The sequence below is a fragment of the Malaclemys terrapin genome, chromosome 1, assembly GCF_027887155.1.
Source record: "Malaclemys terrapin pileata isolate rMalTer1 chromosome 1, rMalTer1.hap1, whole genome shotgun sequence".
Taxonomy (NCBI): domain Eukaryota; kingdom Metazoa; phylum Chordata; order Testudines; family Emydidae; genus Malaclemys; species Malaclemys terrapin.
This window is the reverse complement of record NC_071505.1, coordinates 341466877-341490299: the sequence shown is the minus strand read 5'-3', so window position 1 is coordinate 341490299 and position 23423 is coordinate 341466877. Positions and strand designations below refer to the sequence as shown.

General features: G+C 54.0%; 1 protein-coding gene across 1 annotated transcript in view; it reads right to left on the bottom strand.

Annotated features, from left to right (window-relative positions):
- Nucleotides 1-234: 234 nt before the first annotated feature.
- PLEKHB1 (pleckstrin homology domain containing B1) overlaps nt 235-23423 on the bottom strand; it is a 40671-nt gene continuing 17482 nt past the window's right edge. The window contains exons 5-7 of the mRNA XM_054015873.1: nt 22771-22810; nt 8826-8928; nt 235-1331 (exon numbers count right to left, since the gene is read on the bottom strand). Coding sequence (XP_053871848.1) covers nt 1195-1331; nt 8826-8928; nt 22771-22810 — 280 coding nt within the window. The 3' untranslated portion in view covers nt 235-1194. The remainder of the gene's footprint in view (nt 1332-8825; nt 8929-22770; nt 22811-23423) is intronic.

Genomic DNA, 23423 nt, shown 5'->3' with positions numbered 1-23423 from the left:
CCTGCGTGGCTATGGTCCCCTTCAAGACCTAGCACTTTGGGGGGCCACCGCAGTCTTTGCCACAAAGACCTCCCTTGTCCTACCTCCTGGGGGTGGCATTCTCAGCCCGGCAGCTCAGAGAGCAAGAGCTGGGGCTGAGGGATAGGCCCTGGGGGGCAGCAGGGGCTGGGCACTAACCACCAGGCCAGCCCCAGCACAAAGCACCCTGGGGGAAGGACAGAGGGCGTCACACATTTAGTGAGTAAGTCATAGCTTTTTAATAGGTGAGGGGAGTGTAACAGACGCTGGGTAAGTGTCAACATGCGCTGGTGTAAATATGACACACAGAAGGAGTCGTGTAGCTCACGGCCAAGATATTTTACAGGTGGCATGAACTACGCTGTCGACTTTGCTTATTGCACTGGACCATATAGAATCACATCTAAACTAAAATACCCTGCCCTCCTCCCCCCACAGTGGGATGACATATGTGTTTCCTTTACACAGCTAGTCAGTCACATGTTCTATATATGTTACACACCTGAGGGGGGCTGCTACATAGGAAAGGGGCTGTTTCCTTTTACTTCCTATTTAAGTCCAAGTAGTATTTCTTTTAAATGCAATGTATGAAACACCTGCAACTTACAAAGCACTGGCCTGTATGCTACAGGGATCTGAAACCCGGGGGCCAATGGAGACAAGATTCTCAGCTGGAGCAAGCTGGCATCAACCCACTGACATCAGTGGCGTTAAATCACCCTACACCAGCTGAACATCTGGCTCCGTGCTCACCTCCTCTGTCCCTCTCTTCAGAGAAGGAGGGCCAGGAGCAGAAGCTGTCATTTCAGAGCAGGAGACGACACTGGGAGGTACCGGCGGTCTCTGTTCATCCTCCAGAACAGCGCCGCTCTCTGCTTGGCCCTGGCTGAGGTCTGGGTGGGCAGCACAGTGCCTTGGTCAGGGTGGGCCAGGGGCGTCTGGATTGAGTTGAGTGCTGAGAAAATTAAATGACTGCTGGGTTAGGAGGCAAAGGAAAATTTATGCCACCAATGCACCTAGTCAGGCATGTCAAGCAAAGTGCAGACTCATCGGGGATGGGAGGGGAACCTTACAACGATCTATGTTATAGGGCATTGCCCCGCAGGCTGCCTGGAGGGAACCCAAACTTCTTGGTCAAGCGCTTGGTCCAGAGGCGTCCCGCACGCGAGCGAGTTCTTAGAACCAGCACGGCATCCACATGAAGGATCCCAGGGCGGCCCCGGTGGCGGCGCCAGCCAGCAGGCCCAAAGCCATTTGGTCTCCCGACACGCGGTAGGGGTCCTCGCGGACAATCACGTGAGTCACTCCAGGCGCTGAGGGGCAAAGACAAAAGGAGATGCAGGGTGAACATGGAGGAGGGGGCCCAGGGACGCCATTGTTCCCGCAGCCCTGTGGGAGAGGAGTAAAGCTATAGCAGTGCAGAGCCTACACAGTGCCTCCACCACTTGGGGAGCGCTGCCTCTCGCTGTCACACAAATCAACAGAGGGTCCTGTGGCACCTTTAAGACCAACAGAAGTATTGGAGCATAAGCTTTCGTGGGTGAATGCCCACTTCATCAGATGCAGATGTCTTGCGTCTGACGAAGTGGGCATTCACCCACGAAAGCTTATGCTCCCATACTTCTGTTGGTCTTAAAGGTGCCCCAGGACCCTCTGTTGCTTTTTACAGATTCAGACTAACACGGCTACCCTTCTGATACTTGTCACACAAATGCTGCTCAGGTTCCCATTCAACACCAGGGTACGGTGTGATCTGAGCTGCTGGGGGACAGTGGGAGGGCTGGGTTCTGCTTTGGAGCATTTGATGAGAGCCTGGGCAGGGTTTGTGATGCATTGCTTGCTTGGCTAGTTAAACGGGGGGAAGAGGGGGGTGTCCTTACTGCTTGAGCTGACAGAATCTCCTGGGGCAACGAGCAATATAGGGCTTATGACACAGTGCAGTATTTGTTTCCACCCAGCAGGGTGCGGTGGCGCACACACAAGCCATGGTGACTGTGAGCCTTTAACAAAACAAAGGAAACACCCCCCTTCCACTTCTGAGTAAGCCAATCAAGTGAACCAATTGCGCTAATGCTCAGGAAAGCACAAACGCACTTTCTGCAGGAACCAGCTGCCCTGGAGACGTGAGCAAGGGGCTCTGAGCTCCCGCGGGGCCTTGTGTACAGCCGAGCTGCCTCATGCACCTCCCCAGTGCTGGGTGCACTGCTTGGGTACTGCCTGGTGTGAGGCTGGAAGCTCCCAGGGGCCAGATTTCCCGATGATGGGCGGATTAACAACTTTAATTTCTGCTGTATATTCCCACTGCAGGGCCTGCATCCTTCCCTCCCGCCGGGACAGGGATGGCTGCTTGAGCCCCATGCAGATCCACCCCTGCCGGAGGTCCAGGCCATTCAGGGCTGGCCCCCGGCACTGCTGTGGTGAGCCAAGGGCCCGTCTGCATCCAGTCTGTGACAGCTCGGCTCCGAAGCCGTGGGCGCAGCCAGGGCAGTTCCATGTTGGTGCCACCAGATGTCACTCTACCATTAGGGATGTGGCTAGAGGGGAGGGGGAGCAGCCGGGCACCCAGGGATTCGGTTCCTGTAAATGTCTGACGAGCTCAGGCTCTGATGGGAGCTGCCTCTCCCTCTGCTCGCAGACTAGCACCCTGGCTCCAGGACAGTGGGTCCTGGGACCCATCGGCCTGCAGGAGAGAAGGCAGCAGCTGTCCACTGCATGGCAGAGGGTTAATTCTGAAACAACGTCCCATGGAACATCCCTGCTTCTCTTGCTTAGCTCAGTAACCTCCCGCAACCCGATCGCCTGTCCCAGGCCCAGGAACACCCCCAGCCCAATCCCCCGTCCCAGCCTGACCCCCTGTTCCAGCCCTAGCCCCAGCCCGATCGCCCATCCCAACCCCAGTAACACCCCCCCCAGCCCCAGGAACACCCCCAGCCCAATTCCCAGCCCCAGCCCGATCGCCCATCCCAGCCCCAGCAACTGCCCCAGCCCCTGCCCAAGTAACACCCTCCACCCCCCAGCCCAGGCCCAGGAACACCCCCCAGCCCAATCCCCCGTCCCAGCCTGACCCCCTGTTCCAGCCCCAGCCCGATCGCCCATCCCAACCCCAGTAACACCCCCCCCCAGCCCCAGGAACACCCCCCAGCCCAATCCCCCGGCCCAGCCTGACCCCCTATTCCAGCCCCAGCCCGATCGCCCATCCCAACCCCAGTAACACCCCCCAGCCCCTGTCCCAGGCCCAGGAACACCCCCAGCCCAATTCCCAGCCCCAGCCCGATCGCCCATCCCAGCCCCAGCAACTGCCCCAGCCCCTGCCCCAGTAACACCCTCCACCCCCCAGCCCAGGCCCAGGAACACCCCCCAGCCCAATCCCCCGGCCCAGCCTGACCCCCTATTCCAGCCCCAGCCCGATCGCCCATCCCAGCCCCAGCAACTGCCCCAGCCCGATTCCCCGTCCCAGCCCCAGCCCGATCGCCCATCCCAGCCCCAACAACCCCCCCCAGCCCCCATCCCAGCCCCAGGAACACCCCCCAGCCCGATTCCCCGTCCCAGCCTGACCCCCCGTTCCAGCCCCAGCCCGATCCCCTGTCCCAGCCCCAGCAACTGCCCCAGCAACCCTCCCCACCCCCCAGCCCAGCTCCAGGAACACCCCGCAGCCCAATCCCCCATCCAAGCCTGATCACCTGTTCCAGTCCCAGCCCGATCACCCATCCCAACCCCAGCAACCCCTTGAACCTGATCCCCTGTCCCAGCCCCAGTAACACCCCCCAGTCCAATCGCCTGTCCCAGCCCCAGCACGATCCCCTGTTCCAGCCCCAGTAACATCCCTCAGCCCGATCCCCAACCCTAGCCCCAGTAACACCCCCCCAGCTAGCCCCAAATCCAGCATCTGTAACTCCTCAGCGAGCCTTCGCTGCCAGCACCAGTAACCCCCAATCCAGCTCCCCCTCCCAGTACCAGTCACACTCCAGGGTAACCCCCTCTCAGCACCAGTAACCCCCCAGCTAACCCCTCTCAGCCAGCACCAGTAACCCCCAGATAACTCCCCTCTCAGGACCAGTAACCCCTCAGCCAGCCTCTCTGCCACAACCAGCCCCCCAACCCAGACTCCCAACGCAGATCCCCCATCCAGCACCAGTAAGTCTCAGGCAGCCCCCCACTTCCAGTGCCAGTAAAAACCCCAGCATCACCCTCCACCTCCAGACCACCACCCAAGGCCAGCACACCCCAGCCTCCCTCCCAGGACCAATAAGCCTCAGTTTTCAGCCCCTGCCCCAGCACTGGTCCCCATGCCAGTACCACCCACCCTCACCAGCCCCACATCCAGCTCTCCCCCACAGCAGCCAGCACCCACCCAGCTACTGAAGAACAGCCTTGCCCATTCAGCGGCCTCTGTGTCATAGAATCATAGAATATCAGGTTTGGAAGGGACCTCAGGAGGTCATCTAGTCCAAGCCCCTGCTCAAAGCAGGACCAACCCCAACTAAATCATCCCAGCCAGGGCTTTGTCAAGCCTGACCTTAAAAACCTCTAAGGAAGGAGATTTCACCACCCACCTAGGTAACCCGTTCCAGTGCTTCACCATCCTCCTAGTGAAATTTTTTTTCCTACTATCCAACCTAACCTCCCCAACTGCAACTTGAGACCATTACTCCTTGTTCTGTCATCAGGTACCACTGAGAACAGTCTAGATCCATCCTCTTCGGAACCCCCTTTCAGGTAGTTGAAAGCAGCTATCAAATCCCCCCTCATTCTTCTCTTCTGCAGACTAAACAATCCCAGTTCCCTCAGCCTCTCCTCATAAGGCGTGTGCTCCAGCCCCCTAATCATTTTTGTTGCCCTCCGCTGGACTCTTTCCAATTTTTCCACATCCTTCTTGTAGTGTGGAGCCCAAAACTGAACACAGGACTCCAGATGAGGCCTCACCAATGTCGAATAGAGGGGAATGATCATGTCCCTCGATCTGCTGGCAATGCCCCTACTTATACAGCCCAAAATGCCGTTAGCCTTCTTGGCAACAAGAGCACACTGTTGGCTCATATCCAGCTTCTCGTCCACTGTAACCCCTAGGTCCTTTTCTGCAGAACTGCTTCCTAGCCACTCGGTCCCTAGTCCATAGCAGTGCATGGGATTCTTCCGTCCTAAGTGCAGAACTCTACACTTGTCCTTGTTGAACCTCATCAGGTTTCTTTTGGCCCAATCCTCTAATTTGTCTAGGTCCCTCTGTATCCTGTCCCTACCCTCCAGCGTATCTACCACTCCTCCCAGTTTAGTGTCATCTGCAAACTTGCTGAGAATGCAGTCCACGCCATCCTCCAGATCATTAATGAAGATATTGAACAAAACCGGCCCCAGGACCGACACTCCACTTGAAACCGTCTGCCAACTAGACATGGAGCCATCGATCACTACCCGTCGAACCCGACGATCTAGCCAGCTTTCTATCCATCTTATAGTCCATTCATCCAGCCCATACTTCTTTAACTTGCTGGCAAGAATACTGTGGGAGACTGTATCAAAAGCTTTGCTAAAGTCAAGGAATAACACGTCCACTGCTTTCCTCTCATCCACAGAGACAGTTATCTCCTGATAGAAGGCCCTTGGTGAATCCATGCTGACTGTTCCTGATCACTTTCCTCTCCTCTAAGTGCTTCAGGATTGATTCCTTGAGGACCTGCTCCATGATTTTTCCAGGGACTGAGGTGTGGCTGACTGGCCTGTAGTTCCCCGGATCCTCCTTCTTCCCTTTTTTAAAGATGGGCACTACATTAGCCTTTTTCCAATCATCCGGGACCTCCCCCGATCGCCAGGAGTTTTCAAAGATAATGGCCAATGGCTCTGCAATCACATCCGCCAACTCCTTTAGCACCCTCGGATGCAGCGCGTCCGGCCCCATGGACTTGTGCTCGTCCAGCTTTTCTAAATAGTCCCGAACCACTTCTTTCTCCACAAAAGGCTGGTCACCTTCTCCCCATACTGTGCTGCCCAGTGCAGCAGTCTGGGAGCTGACCTTGTTCGTGAAGACAGAGGCAAAAAAACATTGAGTACATTAGCATTTTCCACATCCTCTGTTACTAGGTTGCCTCCCTCATTCAGTAAGGGGCCCACACTTTCCTTGACTTTCTTCTTGTTGCTAACATACCTGAAGAAACCCTTCTTGTTACTCTTAACATCTCTTGCTAGCTGCAACTCCAAGTGTGATTTGGCCTTCCTGATTTCACTCGTGCATGCCTGAGCAATATTTTTATACTCCTCCCTGGTCATTTGTCCAAGCTTCCACTTCTTGTAAGCTTCTTTTTTGTATTTAAGATCAGCAAGGATTTCACTGTTAAGCCAAGCTGGTTGCCTGCCATATTTACTGTTCTTTCTACACATTGGGATGGTTTGTTCCTGCAACCTCAATAAGGATTCTTTAAAATACAGCCAGCTCTCCTGGACTCCTTTCCCCCTCATGTTATTCTCCCAGGGGATCCTGCCCATCAGTTCCCTGAGGGAGTCAAAGTCTGCTTTTCTGAAGTCCAGGGTCCGTATTCTGCTGCTCTCCTTTCTTCCTTGCGTCAGGGTCCTGAACTCGACCATCTCATTGTCACTGCCTCTCAGGTTCCCATCCACTTTTGCTTCCCCTACTAATTCTTCCCTGTTTGTGAGCAGCAGGTCTAGAAGAGCTCTGCCCCTAGTTGGTTCCTCCAGCACTTGCACCAGAAAATTGTCCCCTACACTTGCCAAAAACTTCCTGGATTGTCTGTGCACCGCTGTATTGCTCTCCCAGCAGAAATCAGGGTGATTAAAGTCTCCCATGAGAACCAGGTCCTGCGATCTAGTAACTTCTGCTAGTTGCCAGAAGAAAGCCTCGTCCATCTCATCCCCCTGGTCTGGTGGTCTATAGCAGACTCCCACCACAACATCACCCTTGTTGCTCACACTTCTAAACTTAATCTAAAGAGACTCAGGTTTTTCTGTAGTTTCATACCAGAGCTCTGAGCAGTCATTCTCCTCTCTTACATACAATGCAACTCCCCCACCTTTTCTGCCCTGCCTGTCCTTCCTGAACAGTTTATATCCATCCATGACAGTACTCCAGTCATGTGAGTTATCCCACCAAGTCTCTGTTATTCCAGTGACATCATAGTTCCTTGACTGTGCCAGGACTTCCAGTTCTCCTTGCTTGTTTCCCAGGCTTCTTGCATTTGTGTATAGGCACTTAAGATAACTCGCTGATTTTCCCGCTTTCTCAGTCTGAGACAGGAGTCCTCCCCTCTTGCACTCTCCTGCTCGTGCTTCCTCCCGGTATCCCATTTCTCCACTTACCTCAGGGCTTTGGTCTCCTTCCCCCGGTGAACCTAGTTTAAAGCCCTCCTCACTAGGTTAGCCAGCCTGCTTGCGAAGATGTTCTTTCCTCTTTTCATTAGGTGGAGCCCGTCTCTGCCTAGCACTCTCCTCCTTCTTGGAACACCATCCCATGGTCGAAGAATCCAAAGCCTTCTCTCCGACACCACCTGCGTAGCCATTCGTTGACTTCCACAATTCGACGGTCTCTACCCAGGCCTTTTCCCTGCACAGGGAGGATGGACGAGAACACCATTTGTGCCTCAAACTCCTTTATCCTTCTTCCCAGAGCCACGTAGTCTGCAGTGATCCGCTCAAGGTCATTCTTGGCAGTATCATTGGTGCCCACGTGGAGAAGCAGGAAGGGGTAGCGATCCGAGAGCTTGATGAGTCTCGGCAGTCTCTCCGTCTCTCTGTGCACTGAGTTTGCTGGGTCTCAGTCCAGTCCCTAGCTGTCATGGAAACCAGCACCACCCGCTGGCACTAACTGGTGTCCCTGTTGACAGCCAGCACAGAGAGGGCAAGGACTAAGCAGAATGAACTCCTCTCCCTTCCTATGAGATGGTCGCTACTGGGACAGGGTGAGGCAGCAGCTGTTACCCATTAGGAGATAGACAGAGAGCATCAGTCTCTAGGCCTGTCTGTCTAGGTTCATAGGGCCACATTTCCAAGGTAGTTAGGTGCCTAAAGATGCAGAGAGGAGCCTAGCAGGATGTTCAATTTGCCTCAGGCACCTACCTGCGTCTCTAGAGGCCTAAATCCCTTAAAAAATCTGGCCCCATCCATTTTAAGGTCAGAAGGGACTGTAATGGGGTTCTGATGCTGGTGCCCATCACCATGGTATCTCAGCACCTTTCAAAAGCAGGGAATGTCCATCCAGCATCTTTTGCAAGCAGTAAAGTCAATGCATTTATGTTACATTAAATACGTGAAGGGAATATCATGTTTTGCATATGACTCCAGGAATGGCCTAGAAGTCTGCAGCAGCGCTGCTGTGCAATGCAATTTGGACCAGTGCTAGGATACCGTAGGAACTTAGTTTTTAAATTTAAAAAAAAAAATTAGCTTCTTTATAAACTGCCCCATTTTAGCTCTAGGAGATGATGCCAAGTACCTAATGAGCCGTGACCTTTTGTCCTTTCCTGGTGAAGCTACGCACAGAATTGAGTTCTACCTAGAGTTACAAAAACTCAAACGTATTTCCTGAAGGAATTAGGCATCCTCTTCTGCTTCATTCACAGAAATAAGCAAAACCCTCAGTAAATTTAATAAGAATGATACCGTGGCTTGACTGGCTGGGCTGTAAATGGGCCTTGCCCTCTAGAGGTTGGAATCTGAACACTGCCAAGTAAATAACATGAGTGTTTAAATCTGCTCCGTTTCCTGCATGCTGGGTGCAGCCCTCCGGCTAAAACCCCGCCTCATTGGGGGCCCCTCAACTGTCAGTGTGGGCTGGGGGGAGGCCATGATGGGGAAACACATACCTCCGTACTGGGTGCCGTAGTATCCCGAGCTGACGTACATGGTCTGGTGGGAATCCAAGGGCACTGTCTGGTAATAGTCGTCATATGGGTCGTACATATGGACCTACACGAGGAGGGTGACACAGATGTTAGGCCCAACAGTGATGCCTTGCCGCCTGCTCCCAAATCTGCCAAGCTCACTGCCCACATCAGGGTTCCTTTGATCTCTCCGTTCCCCCACAAGCTCCCTTCCATCCCACCTCCGCCCTCATGCCAGGGGCTGTGACGCCCCATTCCTCTCTCCCCCATACCAGGGTCCACCATTCCCCGGCCAGTGCCAGGGGCGCTGATTCCCCCTTCCCCCCACCATTCTGATTTCTTTTCCTTCTGTCTGGCAGATAAGTCATTCAGGGTGCCGACATTTTTAACCCTATTGGGATGATGGGCAAAGCTGAGCTGAGGGGTGGGCTGGTGTCTTGTTATGCTGGAAGATGTTAACAGTGCCATCAACTGGTTCTTTGCTTTCTAGACAATTACAGACCTGGCTGAAACTGCTAGCGCTGCTAACCAGATACCAGGGGCTCTGTGTGTCCCCCATTTCTTTCATCTGGTTTTTCCGTTTTGCCTCAAACTCAACAGGGTTCTGCTCTCTGAGGCCTAGCACGTTCCCTGAAATTTTAAAACTCATTGGCTGTAGCATTCCAAAGTTATTGTGTTACATTCAAACAGCAGCTGAATGTAGAATCGTGCTTCACTTGGCCAATTATGGTAAGGCCTAGAGGCCCCAGCTGAGATCAAGGCCCCATTGTGCCAAGCACTGAGGGTACACGTAGTAAGAGACCGTCCTTGCCACAAAAAGCTTAGTCTAAATAGACAAAGATCAGGAGGGGAAACTGAGGCACGGGAACAAGAACGGACATGCCCAAGGTCACTGAGCAGGCTACTGCCAGAGCTGGGCCTAGAACCCAGTTCTCTGGGGAACACACTGACACTACTGGGAAGAAAGAATTCAGGGGGCAACACAACCCCTGTTCAGGTGGGTGAGTCTCTCTCTCTCTCACGCACACCCCCCTCGTGTTTCAAAAGCACACAGCATCCAATCATCAGCCTCAACTGCAGCGTGCGCTTAACAAAATGTCCCCCAGCAACCAGACGTGCAGCAAGAGCGAGCGAACGCTGCTGCCGCAGCCTGGATTTCCTGCTGGTGCTTCTGTGCACTGCCCCTCCGCAGAGCCCATCTCCCCCAATCAGTCCTGGGCATTTGATTTGATTTGTATTGAATTGCTCATTTCTGCGGCTGAAGCCTCGGGAGAGGAATTAATGCAGATTAGCAGCTCTCTGCTCCGTGCCTCCTATTAGAATGTATTCATTTGTACCTCGGAAGTCTGCTCAGGGAGGCTGTTAATGATTTGAGAGCTTAAACTGTTTTTAAATGGATTCTGCTCTCCTTCAGACTGATTTACAGACGTCCCGCAGCAGGGCCCAGAGAGCCGAGAGTGCGTCTACGCTGCAAGCCGGAGGCGTGATGTACCCAGGCTGCCAGGCGGGCAAGACTAGCCTGTGCGGCTGCCCCCGCTGCCAAGGCTTCCCTGCTAGCGTTACTCGAGCTGGCTTTGATCTGACTTGATTAAAACGAGCTCCGTTATCTCTACACATGCTGCCGTGCAGCTATACCCTCAGGCTGGAGCCAATGGTGAAATTCCCCATTCACCTGGGCAGGATCAGGCCCCAAAACAGTCAGTGGGTGAAGAGGGAACGCTGGGAACACTGCAGTCTGAAAGGGCGCACCCCCCACTAACAAATCACAGGTGCCAGGAACGGTCGTGCCCCATGTTACTGATACAACAACAAGCCGCAGCAAAGCATACAGCACTAGCTACTGGTGCTGTGTGGGGTCCAGTGGACCGAGGATGGGACTGGGAGGCAGGAGCCCTGGGTTTCATTCCTGCCTAACCAGCTGCTGTGTACGGAGGGCCAGTGTGGGAGGAAAACTGCTGCTTGAGCAGAGCACATGTTTGGCCTAAAGGAAGGACAGACACTGGAAGTGAGCGACGTGGCAGCGAAGGGTTAAGAGAGCTATCAAGTCACAGCTTGAGGCTCCGATCTCCATTCCCAATGTGCCAGGGCACCTGGCTACCACCTGGCGCTCTCCAGGGATGATTAAAGCACAACCCAATAGATGAACTCCCGCCTGTGTCTGTCCAAAATCAGGGATGCTGGTAAGGTCCCTGTTGGAACCAGTGCCCTGGCCCAGTTCGACGCACGGCTTAGCTAGGCCTCTAATGGATTAGATTTGGCCATCAGCACAGACAGCCGCTCACCCCAAGGGCTCAGAGCCTGAACGTGACCAGCAGTTTGTGCCGATTTCTCTCACACATGCGGCTCCAGCAGATGAGTTCGGAGAGCAGCCGGATTTGTTCAGAGATCCTCACAGATAGCGTCAGCTCGACCAGCCCCGGTAACGTACTGAGCGTTCCAAGCTACGGGAGGACACAACACGAAAACCTCAGCCAGGCCGAATGCAGACGCGCACGTTCCGGAGCGGAGACATGCCGGGGATCCCTTGGTCCCAGCACTAGCGCATGGAGTACAGCTCGCTTTCCTCTTAAAGCCAGTGCAACAAGCATGAGAGTTAGAGCTGGAGGAAGGGGCTTGATTGACGGCCCTGGAGACGGACTCCTCCCCTTATCCGCACAGGCAGCAGGGGATGCCTCTCCAGCCTGGACCTGCAGGGACCATGCCTCAGAGAGGGCTCAGACTCCGTGGCCCCTTCAGTCCTGGGCCTCTTCCCAAGACTGCCAGTTAGCACCTGTTGTGGGGTGAATTTTGATGGGTGGCCGCTGTCCACCAGGTGCTGGGCTCAGCCCCCAACCAGTCCACCTACAACTCTCGGAGCAGTCACCTTGACGCTTAGCCACTGCAAACCTGGGACGGCTGTACACCCAGGCACCCTGGTGCTGAAAGGCCTCCTGACCTCCTCTCTCTATTGGTATTGCAGTAGCTTCTACAGCTGCCAGCTGAGCTCAGGGCCCCACTGTGCCAGGGGCTGTACATACTCCGTGTGAGAGGCCCTGCCCCAAAGTGCAAACAGTCTAGCCAGAGAAGACAAAGGACACAGGGAGGGCCAGCCTGGATCAGACCCAGTGGTTATCTGGTCCAGAGGCCAGTAGCAGATGTCTCAGAAGAGGGTGTGAGGAGATGTGGCTGGCTGCCCCCATGTTCGCTCTCACCCTGGTTTCTAATAACCAGGGCTTGGCTACAATGTTTTCATTATTAATTCAGCAAAGGGTGGGAGACAGGCAGTATTATTATCCCCATTGTACAGATGGCAAGTCTGCAGCAGCCCAGCTGGGCAATGGAGAGACCAAACAGCTTGCCCAGGGTCACACAGGGAGGCTGTGGCAGAGCAAAGAGCCCAGAGTCCCCGTCTCGTACCCTAATGACAAGACTGAACGCCCTCCCCTCCATCCACCCTTCCATTACCAGGTGCTGGAGTGCTCTGCTCAGGCACTGCTGGGTTAGCTGGCAGCTCTGCACCTTGATTCAGCCCACTGGCCAGTACCTTTCTTTGTGAAATGCAGGCAGCAATAAAACCCCATCCATATCAGCGGCACGAGAGCCCAGCGCCTTATGGGGCACCCTGGGCTGTGGAGCTGATCACCACATCTCTGCCAGCTGCCTCCGGCCACTGACTTTATGGAGCGCTCAGCGGGAGTGAACAATAGTCCAGAGTGAAATGTGGCCGAGGCGAGAACCCATGCGATGACCCGGCCCCCTCCAGGCCCCCAGCTGGGGGGAGGGGGAAGGCTGAGTGAATAATTCAACCAAGGGAAAATGCAATTAGAAGGCAGAGGTTTGAGACAGGCGGTGAATGGCATCCCCATGGCAACATGTGGCCAGAGCTGTCCCCCAAACCTCAGGCTGGGATGAATCAAAGGGAATCCCTAATTGCCAGCAGGTGCCTCTCTCCCACCCCCCCAACATGCCCTGCCCCACCCCTCCCCATGGGCTAGGCTCAGTGATTCACCGACATGTCTCAAGTGGCACGTACATCTGGGGATGGGTGCCAGTAAAGAATCTCACTGTCTGTGGGTAGCTCTTGCCACAAACTACGGGCTGGTCTCACTGCCCGGGAGCCATAGGCGGCAGGAAATGGAGAGGAATGAATGTTCTCAGCTCCTGCCCTATGGCGGGGGAAGGGTCCCAGAACTTGCTAGCATGGAGCGTGCCAGGGAGGGGCAATACCAGGGCACCTGCGAAAGGGACTAAGTCAGTGCCAGATGGACCAAGGAGGCGGGGACTGTCTCTGACCAAGGGGCTGAAGGCCTGGTAGATGCATCACCTGGCACAGGATGGAGCCAGCAGAGGGCTTCAGGCTGGAGCCTGGCCCGGCCTGGCCTCCCCCAGCAACCTTCAAACAGGACTTGCGGCAGAGTGGTGTTAAAAGGCCGAGCTGGGAAATGAAGCCATTCGTGGCCGAACCTGACAGGTTTCCTGCTGACTGGGGAGACGCCACCAGGCAACTGGTGGAGTTGGCGAGTGGCCACCTAATGGCACTTCCGTGCCCCCATCGAATGGCCTCCTCTCGGGGCGGATATCACAGGGCCCAGCTGGTGAGCTGCAGGAGAGGCAGGCCGCTGGGTGGGTGGCTTTAGCACAGAGGCAGCAGGTCCATCATAGGGCTGGCTGCATTGTTCAGGGGCTGCCTATGCGGCTGCCCCCGCCTGTATGCCACGCTGCTCTCTCCTACAGCCCATTCATAGTGTCAGTTTAAATCCTCTGCATCTCTCCCCGCAGGAGCGGTGGTGTAGGCAGCTCAGGCCCCCCCTGGGGCTGGCTGCTTCCTCCATGGGGCCCAGCGCTGTCCAGCCTGCTCCTGTAAAGTCATGGCCCGAGCCCGAGAGCAGCCGTGACACAGGAGCTAGGGCAGTCTGGAGAGCATGGTTCTGTTCCCGGCTCTGGCCCACTGTGGGACTCCAGAAAGGCCCAAACGTACTGAACTAGCCTAGGAGGAAAGGGTGCTCAGCCACTCTGACAAACCGACCCTGGCTTCAATTGCCTGCTCTGCCACAGAATCCCTCTATAACCTTGGGCAAGTCACTTAACCTAACCGATGCCTCAATGCCCCAACTGTAAAATGGGGGAGATAATCCTTCCTTCCTCCTGTTACCTGGCTGGGCTGTGTAGACAGTAAGCTCTTCAGGGCAGCGGCTGCTTCTTATTCTGAGGTCGTACAGTGCCTGGCGCAACAGGGCCTCTAGGTGCTACTGTAATATCTATAATACATAGTTCTGCATTCCCTGGGGCAACTGGGGCCAGGGGGACTGTAGCAATAAAACATGAGACAGCACGAAGGGGTGAATTTTAAGTCTCTCACTCACACCTCCCCCCCAGAAAACTTCCTTCTCCACGATCCTGCAGCAGGCGTTTTGGGGGCACCGACATCCTTGAGAACAAGGAGGATTTGAAGAGGCAAAAGCAATGGTGCTGGGGAGGAAGGGGTTTCTGAGCACTGAGCTCCACATCAATATTATTGACACAAAGAAAAGGAAGGCTGCGGCTGGTGCACGCCAGCCTGTGCTACGGGCACACACTTATCCTAACGTCTGGGGAGCCACGGGGAAGGGATTTTAGTCCCATCTCAAGGCAACATCGTGAATTCAGCGTCCTCCTGCCCTAAGAAAAGGGTCGAGGTGGGAGATTCTATCTGCACTGCAACAGTCTGGCATTCGCTGCTAGCGGCTCCATTCAAAGCAAAGGGCCGAGCCGTCGCGCTTCAGCAGGGTCCCACCCACAAAACAGGGCAGGTGCGGCTAAGACCTCCCAAACTCATTCCATGCCTGGAACCTTAGCTTTCAGCTGCATGCACAGGCCCCATAGGCTAGCTGTGGTGTCTGGGGCCTGGGCTAGGACATGGGGCCCCTGGACTAAGTCTGGTGGTGTAAACAGGACTATACGCTTAGGCCCCAATTCTGGGCTCTGCTGTAGCCCCTTAACTGAGCTGCCATTTAGGGGCCACACAGCTGGTTTAACCAGCCACTGGTGATGGTGCTGGGTGGGGTAGGGGGGGATTCCCAGACAGCATAGAGCAGCTGGAATGCGCCTCCATCTTGGTTCTCAAACTTTTGTACCGGTGACCCCTTTCACATACCAAGCCTCTGAGTGTTACCCCCCCCCCCATAAATGAAAAACACTTTTAAATATATTGAGGCAAAGCAGGGTTTGGAGTGGAGGCTGGCAGCTCACAACACCCCCCCCCCCCCCCGTAATAACCTCGTGTCTCCCTCGGGGGTCCCAACCCCCAGTTTAAGAACCCCTGGTTTACTGGGATATAGAAGGGGAGGGATATGACCAAAGCATTCTCAGGTCCAGCTCTTATGGGCAGAGCAGCCCACAGTGGCCTGTTCAAAGTCACTTCACACACCCAGCAGGCGGGGCGGCTCCAGGCACCAGCGCACCAAGCGGGTGTGGGCGGCAGTCACGCTGACTTCGGCGGCACGCCTGTGGGAAGTCCACCCGTCCCGCGGTTTCGGCGGGAATTCGGTGGCGGGTACACCGAAGGTGCAGGACTGGCGGACCTCATGCAGGCATGCCGCCGAATTTGCATTACCGGCGGACCTCCCGCAAGCACGCCGCCAAAAGCCGCCTGACTGCCGTGCTTGGGGCGGCAAAATACATCGAGCCGCCCCGCCAGCAGGACAGGGCCTAATTAGCTGCTCCTCATGCTGAAGGGGCGGCTTCAAAGTGGGCCCTTTGCTCTGTGCTGCTGCAAAGAGGTCGGGCTGGGGAGAGAGGCCAGAGCACGGCAAGGCAATTAAAATCTCTTGCGTCCCCCTTGTCTGCACAAGCTGGGAAGGCCGGGGCCCAAGGCCCACCGACGGCAGGCACCGTTTTGACAGAAATCCAGGTGTGTGTTTGAAGCGGCGAGGGCCAGCAATGCGGAGGCAGGCTTTTGATCTTGATAAGGTCTGTGTGAAATAGAGAGCCTGCCTTAACCCTCAGCCTTCTAGTCTTTGCTCCTGTGTGTGACGGGAGACCGCACAGGGCAGCAAAGATGTCGCGCTTCAGGAGCGAAGCACACCCGTGTGACACAGCCCAGGCCAGAGAGCGGCAGGAGCAGATTGCCTTGTGTGGAGCCAGAGACAGAGGTCATTTAATCCAAGAACAAACCCAGAGAAGAATCACACTCTCTCTCTCTCTCCTGTTTTTCCCTGGGTTCCAGGAAGACAAAGGAAATAACTCGCTTCCCTCTTCCCATGCAGCACCATACCCTTGAGAGAGCCGGGGATGGGACGGGACGGAGCATCAGGACAACATCCTCTGCCCTCAAGCTCTAAGATGCTTGCGCAGCATAAATCAATACACTGATCAGCCTCACACAGCCCACGCTGGCTTTTGTGCACCAGTCACCTGTGTTTTAATCTCCTTCTCCCATTCATCTCGCTCAATACATAATTAGATCTAGTGTGCCGGGGAGGGGGTGGGTCAGGATGGGAACTCTGAGCACCGGGGGGGGGGGGGGGGGGGAGGAGGCAACCAAAGGTTATCTGCCTCATGTTCTTATTCACTTTGATGCAGTTCTCCTTCAATTCAATTGATGCTCTCCTTTAATTCATCACTGTCAGCCCAGGTTTGAGACACTCCTTCTCTCTGGGTCTCCAATGTAAGCATCACAGTGTTAGATCATATCCTAGTGGGACGAATAGAAGACTAAAGGGGAAGGATGGGCCAGTGGTTCAGGTACTTGCCTGGGAGACCAGGGTTCAATTCCCTGATCTGCCATAGGGGATCTTGGGCAAATCTCTCTGTACCTCAGTTCCCCATCTGTACAATGGGGATAACAGCCCTGCCCCACCATACTTGTCCTGCATCACCAGTTCAGAGCACACGTAGCTAGGACAGGCAGAAGACTCAGACTCCTGGGTTTTCCCCCCAGCGCTGTCACTGACTTGCTGTGTGGCCTTGAGCAGGTCACTTAACCCTCTCTGTGCCTCTTCTATAAAATGGGGATGATACCGACATCCATCTGGCTGCAAGATCCTCAGCTGGGAGGTGCTGCAGGCTTGTAACTTAGCACTGCCTTCCAACCGTGCAGAAAGCTCTGCCTTCTCCTAGCCACAGCACTTGGCTGCTTCCCCCCTGTGTCCCTTTGCCTTCCACTGTGTGACTGAACACAGGAAAACTCATTATCTGCTGCAGACATAGCTTCAGGCCCCTCTCCAAAAAAGCCCTGCTAGGGTCAGCCACTGATCCCCCGCATATGCCAGCTCAACAGCAAACATGCCTTTCTTCCCAGCCCAGCTAAAGGGAGACGTCTGCTTCCTCGCCTCTGGATTCCCCTCGTTAAAGATACTAACAGCTCCTTCCTCATCAGTGCTGGCTCCTTTTGTCCCGGAGTGAACTGGAGACAATGGGACTAGCTTCTTCTAACAGCTCTCAAATTCCCGCTGATCCCATGTGTTAACCTGCAGCTCCTGCCTCCACCAGGCAGAGATGGAGGGGACTGGAAGAGGAGGCGTGTCAGCCATGGGGAAATACAGCTCCACTCCCTCCAAAACACCTCCTCGCCCCCAACCAAGGTCTAGTGGTGCAAGACGCAACAAGGAGTGACCAGGTCTACAATAGTTGTTATTATTACTATGTTGCTCCTTTCATTTCCTTACAAAGTTAGAAGTATTCTCCATTATACCACGGGGGAAACCAAGGTATGGATGGGTTACGTTGTTGGCAGAGCCAGAGAATCATGAGCAATGTGCACTCTCTCTTGCTATGTACCCCTTAGGAACAGAACTCCAGTCCCCTCTTCTAACCACTAGACCACAGCAGCCCAGGGAGACCTGGGTTCTATCGCACCTGCCAGCCCCTTGCTTTACGCAGGAGACCATGGACAACCTACGAAGGGAACTTGGCCCTCCCCAGTCTCTCTCTTCTACTCCAGTCACATGGACCACCTGCAGCGTCCATTCAGAGGGCTCTGACTGATGACCTCTCTATCTCATAGAACTGGAAGGGACCCTGAAAGGTCATTGAGTCCAGCCCCCTGCCTTCACTAGCAGGACCAAGAACTGATTTTTGCCCCAGATCCCTAAGTGGCCCCCTCAGGGATTGAACTCTCAACCCTGGGTTTAGCAGGCCAATGCTCAAACCACTGAGCTGTCCCTCCCCCTGACAGAGTCTTATATCAACGAGATGCTACAAGGACTCGGCAAACAGAACAGGTGAACCCGCCCATGCGTGGTCAGACCAAGGCAAGACCTGCAAACACAGTTACATGTGGGACAGACAAGACAGTCCATGGCCATTGGAGGCTGATGCACCCTTGCTTCGCACTGTTCACATAAGCTGTAAATGCGCCTCGCTTCCAAGTGGTTAACAGAGATGTGACAAATCTGCTGCCACCTTGTTCTGGTGGGGGCTGTTGCACATCAGTGTGACGTGCTGTAAGCACCTGAGGGGCTAGAACCAGGGACCATGAAGGTGCTGGGCCACTGTCGCTGATGCCTCCACCAGGTGCTCAAGCTAGGTTTCTGCTGGGGAGCCCCGTGAAGCTAAGCACTGCAGGAAGTACCACCCAGTGGGGACGAGTGGCACCCTCCTCCCCAGCCCACAGATTGGCCCATGCCAGTCTATAAACCCGGAAGCCATCACAGGGAGATGTTAGAGCAATGATGCAGACTGCCTGGTTGCTTCTGCTCCAGACCTTGCCTTACTGTGACTTCAGTTCCCGATTCTGGTTCATCCCTGACTCCGCTACTTGCCTCCTGCCTGCAACTTGGCGCCTGCTCCTGACTTCCTGCTCTCCTGACCCGGATCATTCCTGACTCTGCTACATGTCTCTTGGTCACTGACTAGCACACGCTCGCCACCCATGGCCAAGCTCTGACACATGCTTTCAAATTTGACTTCAGTGTGTCTTTATCGCGTTTGTACCAGCCACCCTGAGAACGGGTGCCTTTCTTTAGCTGACCATAAAGAGATGGCTTTGGGTAGCCTGGAGTTGGCCGTATGAATGAGATGCTAACGCAGCTGAGCTTTAACGAGCATGCTTTGAATGCAAGACATCCGGTGATGATTAAGGATTTTCATATTGGGAATCTTGTCCCACCATTTGACCCTGCAAACACACCTAAGGCAGCACCTATGGAATTGACAAGTTTCCTAACACAGCAGCCGTATGTTGTCCATGTCTCACAACCACACAGAAGCATTGTAAGCACGACTTCCCGACAGATATTTAGCTTAGTGCTCATTTCATCACCCCTATCGTTCCATAGGTGGTGTGACAGCATTGCAAATGCAGTGCTGGTCTTGACTAGACGATGGGTGACCTCATCCTCAACTGTGGCATGCTGGCACTGCATATGCCCTAGGTAGCCAAACTTCTCCACGGGTTTGGGATTGGTCTTAAACAGGGTAGAGGTGCATCTCCTGGCACATGTTGGCTTCACTCTTCTGTTCTCTTTAGGCTGATTGTTTAGGCCAGGGATCGGCAACCTTTCAGAAGTGGTGTGCCGAGTCTTCATTTATTCACCCTAATTTAAGGTGTCGCGTGCCGGTAATATATTTTAACGTTTTTAGAAGGTCTCTTTCTATAAGTCTATAATATATAACTAAACTATTGTTGTATGTAAAGTAAATAAGGCTTTTAAAATGTTTAAGAAGCTTCATTTAAAATTAAATTAAAATGCAGAGCCCCCCGGACCGGTGGCCAGGACCCGGGCAGTGTGAGTGCCACTGAAAATCAGCTCACGTGCCGCCTTCGGCATGTGTGCCATAGGTTGCCTACCCCTGGTTTAGGCTCTGCTTTACCACAGTATCGATCTGTCTAGATCATACAACATGTCCAGAGGTCTCCAGGATCCCCCTCTGATACACTGCAGACTCCCACTAACAATATTCACCACATACGCAGCATAGCGTTTTACACCTTCCACATGCTTCACAGACATTAATTCTTTCTCAGAGGGAGCTGTCGTCACCCCCATTTTACAGGAGGGGAAGCTGAACTGCAGAGAGGGGAAAGGACTTGCCCAAGGTCACAGAACTAGTGAGTAGCAGAGGCGGGATTAGATCTCGGGAGTTCCTCCTTAAATCTTTGCAGGATCGAGTCATTATAAGCATCATGGGTGAAATCTTAGCCTTATTGACTTCACCCAGGCTGTCTGTTGCTCTTGGCTCTGTTATCCCCTAGGAGCCAAAGGCTCATTCCTTTTTCATTCGGTCAAAATTCCCATTGAAAGGACCACGGGATTTGGCCCAAGGTATTTAGCACTTTTCTTAATATCAGATTTTGTTATTTTCCTGGGGATAGAAGATAGGCCAATTGTCAGGATCGCGCTAGTTTCCTCTTGGAAGATCAGGACTTAGAGTTGCTTTTGCCAATTCCCTGTGGCTTTCAAAAAAACCAAAACAACCCAACAGTGGTCTGGTAAATTTGTTAGCCAGTTCCCTTCATGCTGCATTTCCTCTAGACTCACTCATTCGTATACATTCACATTTCCCAAGGATTCCCTTAGCTACTGATCTTTTTCAAAAAGAATGTGTACAATGGCAGAAAGCAAGAAGAACCCTTGGGAATCTTCTGTGCTCCAAGAAACATGGCTATGGAGCAGCTACAGGAGGCAGGGCTCTCAGGCTCCAGCCATTGTGTTATAAGAGACATCTCCAATTTATTCTCCGGCACAATGAAGATGATCCTCCAGGCCCTCCCATGTCCCTTCTTTGTGATAAATCCCGTTAACAAGCTCATTTGAAGAGGTCAATTCAAAAAGTTACTGCTAATTCCACCCCCAATTAGCAGCCTTTCCTCACTGGAGAATCTTGGCTTTATGAATGGCTGTCAGACCAGCAGTGTGACAGCATTTACGCTCTCCCTAGGCTCTTAACAGCACTATTCTCCCCCCAGCAGCGCCAGGCAATGTTATTTGCCAGCGGCACTCGACTCTGTGAGATGCAGACAATACAAACAAGAGATGACTGGAGCCACCAACCTTAAAAAAAACCCTTTCTCTTCATAGAGCTCCCCAAGACTTGTCAACCAAAGAGACGCTACTTTTGCCTTCCAATTACTCTATCGTGCCGGGGGGGTGGAAGGGGGGGCTCTATGGATTTGATCCACTAAGCCAATGTCCTAATGTGTTTCTCTAGCCATCTCCAGAAACTCTTTGCCAGAATAGTAACATCTGTGAGAGGTGGGTGGGGAAAGGGGGGAGTTGGTGTTTTTTTTAAAGACATATCTATGCCAGCCAAAAAGCACAAGTGTAGGTGCAGTTATATCAGCATGAATGCTTTATGGCTTATTTTGCTCGGAGAACCAGAATAAGCCATGCTGGCAAGAGCCCTTTTTTGTCAATATAAACCGTGTCTACACTAGGAAGGTTTTTCAGTACAACTATAGCATCTACATTTTAAGCAACCAATAGTCTCCCGCAACCATCCTGAGCAGCAAGTAGCCTTCTGATGAGGGGGATGTAACAGTATTTGAGATGAGAAACAAGCACAGGAGCATCACCACCACCACCACTACAACACAGAGACAGTCAGGGATTGGACAGAGCAAATGGCGCAAAGGCGACACCTGTGTCTGGCCATGCCCCAAGGGGACACACGGGAGCAGCCATCCACCAGTCCATCACAAGGTGGCTCCAACAAAGAGTCCAACAATCCAACAAAAACCACTGGATTAGAACCCAGTTTAGCCAATCCCCTCTTCCTTGACATATCCCCTGCTCCCCTCAACACCCCCCCTCAATGATCCTAATTCCTGTCCCTGAACAGGCATCATTTGCCTCATAGCGCCCTCAGTTTATCCAATGCCCTTTTATTCCATATTACACACACCCACCCCACCCCCCATTTGGACGAAGAGGCTCCTGCTCCATCTTTACAGTGCTAGAAGCAAAGCCGCCCGAGGCAAGGCCTGGGATGAACTGCGCTCTGTCCCTGGACAGAACAATTCTCTCATTATCGGTAGGATCCCAGCAGCAGCATTCACTCTGATACAGGCTCCTCTTTGTTGGGCGGCCGGCTGCCAGCCCAGGCCTGGCTCGGTCGCTCCACCGTGGGTAGAAACAAAAGACTCTTAGACATTCAAGATGGAGGAGGCCCGTTGGGTTAGCGAGTCCATCCCCTTGCTGGGGCAGGGCCGCTCCCGACGGTACATTTCCTTGGGCTTTTGTCCAGCTTATTATTTTCATCCCAATCCTCCTGGTTAGAAAACTGTGCATTACACTAAATAACCACTTACATCCATCAGACTAATCCCTTTAGGCAGCTGCAGACTGATGTCCCTATTTAGTCCCTGCCTTGCAAAACTCAAGAGGTAGTGTGATCTAGCGGACACAGCACTGCCCTGGCAGTCAGAAGAGACCTGGGTTCTAGTCCTGCCTCAGCCAGTGACCTTGGACAAGTTGCTCCCCCTCCCTGTGACTCACTTCCCCCTCCCACCCTTTGTCTGCCTTGCCTGTTTAGGTAATGAGCTCTTTGGAGCAGGGATTGCCTCTTCCTATGTGACTGCACAATGAGGCTCTGATCTCAGCTGGGGCAAACCACTGGTAATGAGAGTGAGCAAAATGTATTAAGAAGGTCCTGATTCAAGGACCAGTGAAGTCAACTGAAAGACTCTTCATTGCCTTCAATGGGCTTTGGACCAGGACCTCAACCTCGGCTCAAAAATCAACCCCTCGTGGACTCGAATCCTCTCTGTTGCTCTTCTCTGAGCACCATCCAGTTGTTCGTATCTCTTTAGTACGGAGGTGCCCAAAACGGCCTGCAGTTCTCCAGGTATGGTCATGTCTCTTCCCACGCTCTGGGACGAGATGCCTTTGTGCATGTAGCCCTCCCACCACACTCCTCCATCGACTGACTCTATGGGAGGGGGGGGAAGGGGAGAGGAGATGGAAGGAGACGGCTCATTATTTGCAGCCTGTAAGAAGAGCCCTATGAAATGGAAGGAGGAAAGGCTCACCGGGGTGTTTTTCGCCTCCAGCACTGCCATCTTCCAGGCGCTGTAAACAAAATGGGACAACATGTGAGCAAAAACGTGCCTGGAGCAATTTTAAAACCACATCAAGGCAAAGCTCTTCCTTGGTTAATCTCTCAGCGCTGCTCTGCTGTCAGGGAGCTCAGCAAACAACACAGGGACTAGGCCAGCGATTCTCAAATGCGGCCACCGTGGCCGCCTGCGACCACCAGGGGCTTTTCTTGTGGCCACAGCCTCCTGGGCAGTGATTGGGGGGCAAAGCAGCCACCCCTCCCTCTCCCTGTTGCTCCTGGATGTGCCATCTTGATGTTGGTTGCTGGGGCTGCCAGCAGGAGTTCGGCCCTGCCCCTGCCCCCCTCTGGAGACACCTGGGACACAACACTGGAGGAGAAGGCAGTCTGTGAATTCCCCTCTTCCCGGGGGTGGTGGGGCTTGGGCTTCAGCCCTGGGTGGCAGGCTCTGGCCATGGGGCTTCAGGCTTCGGGGTATGGCCCCGGGGCTTCAAGCTCGTCCTGGGGCCCCATCCCCCGGACTTCAGGCTCTGGCTCCCCGCCGCCTCCCCCGCCCCTCATCCCTGCTGCCTATCCATCCACCTCCCCTTCCAGGGCTTAATTTGTCCCCAGGCTTGCCGAGGCTGA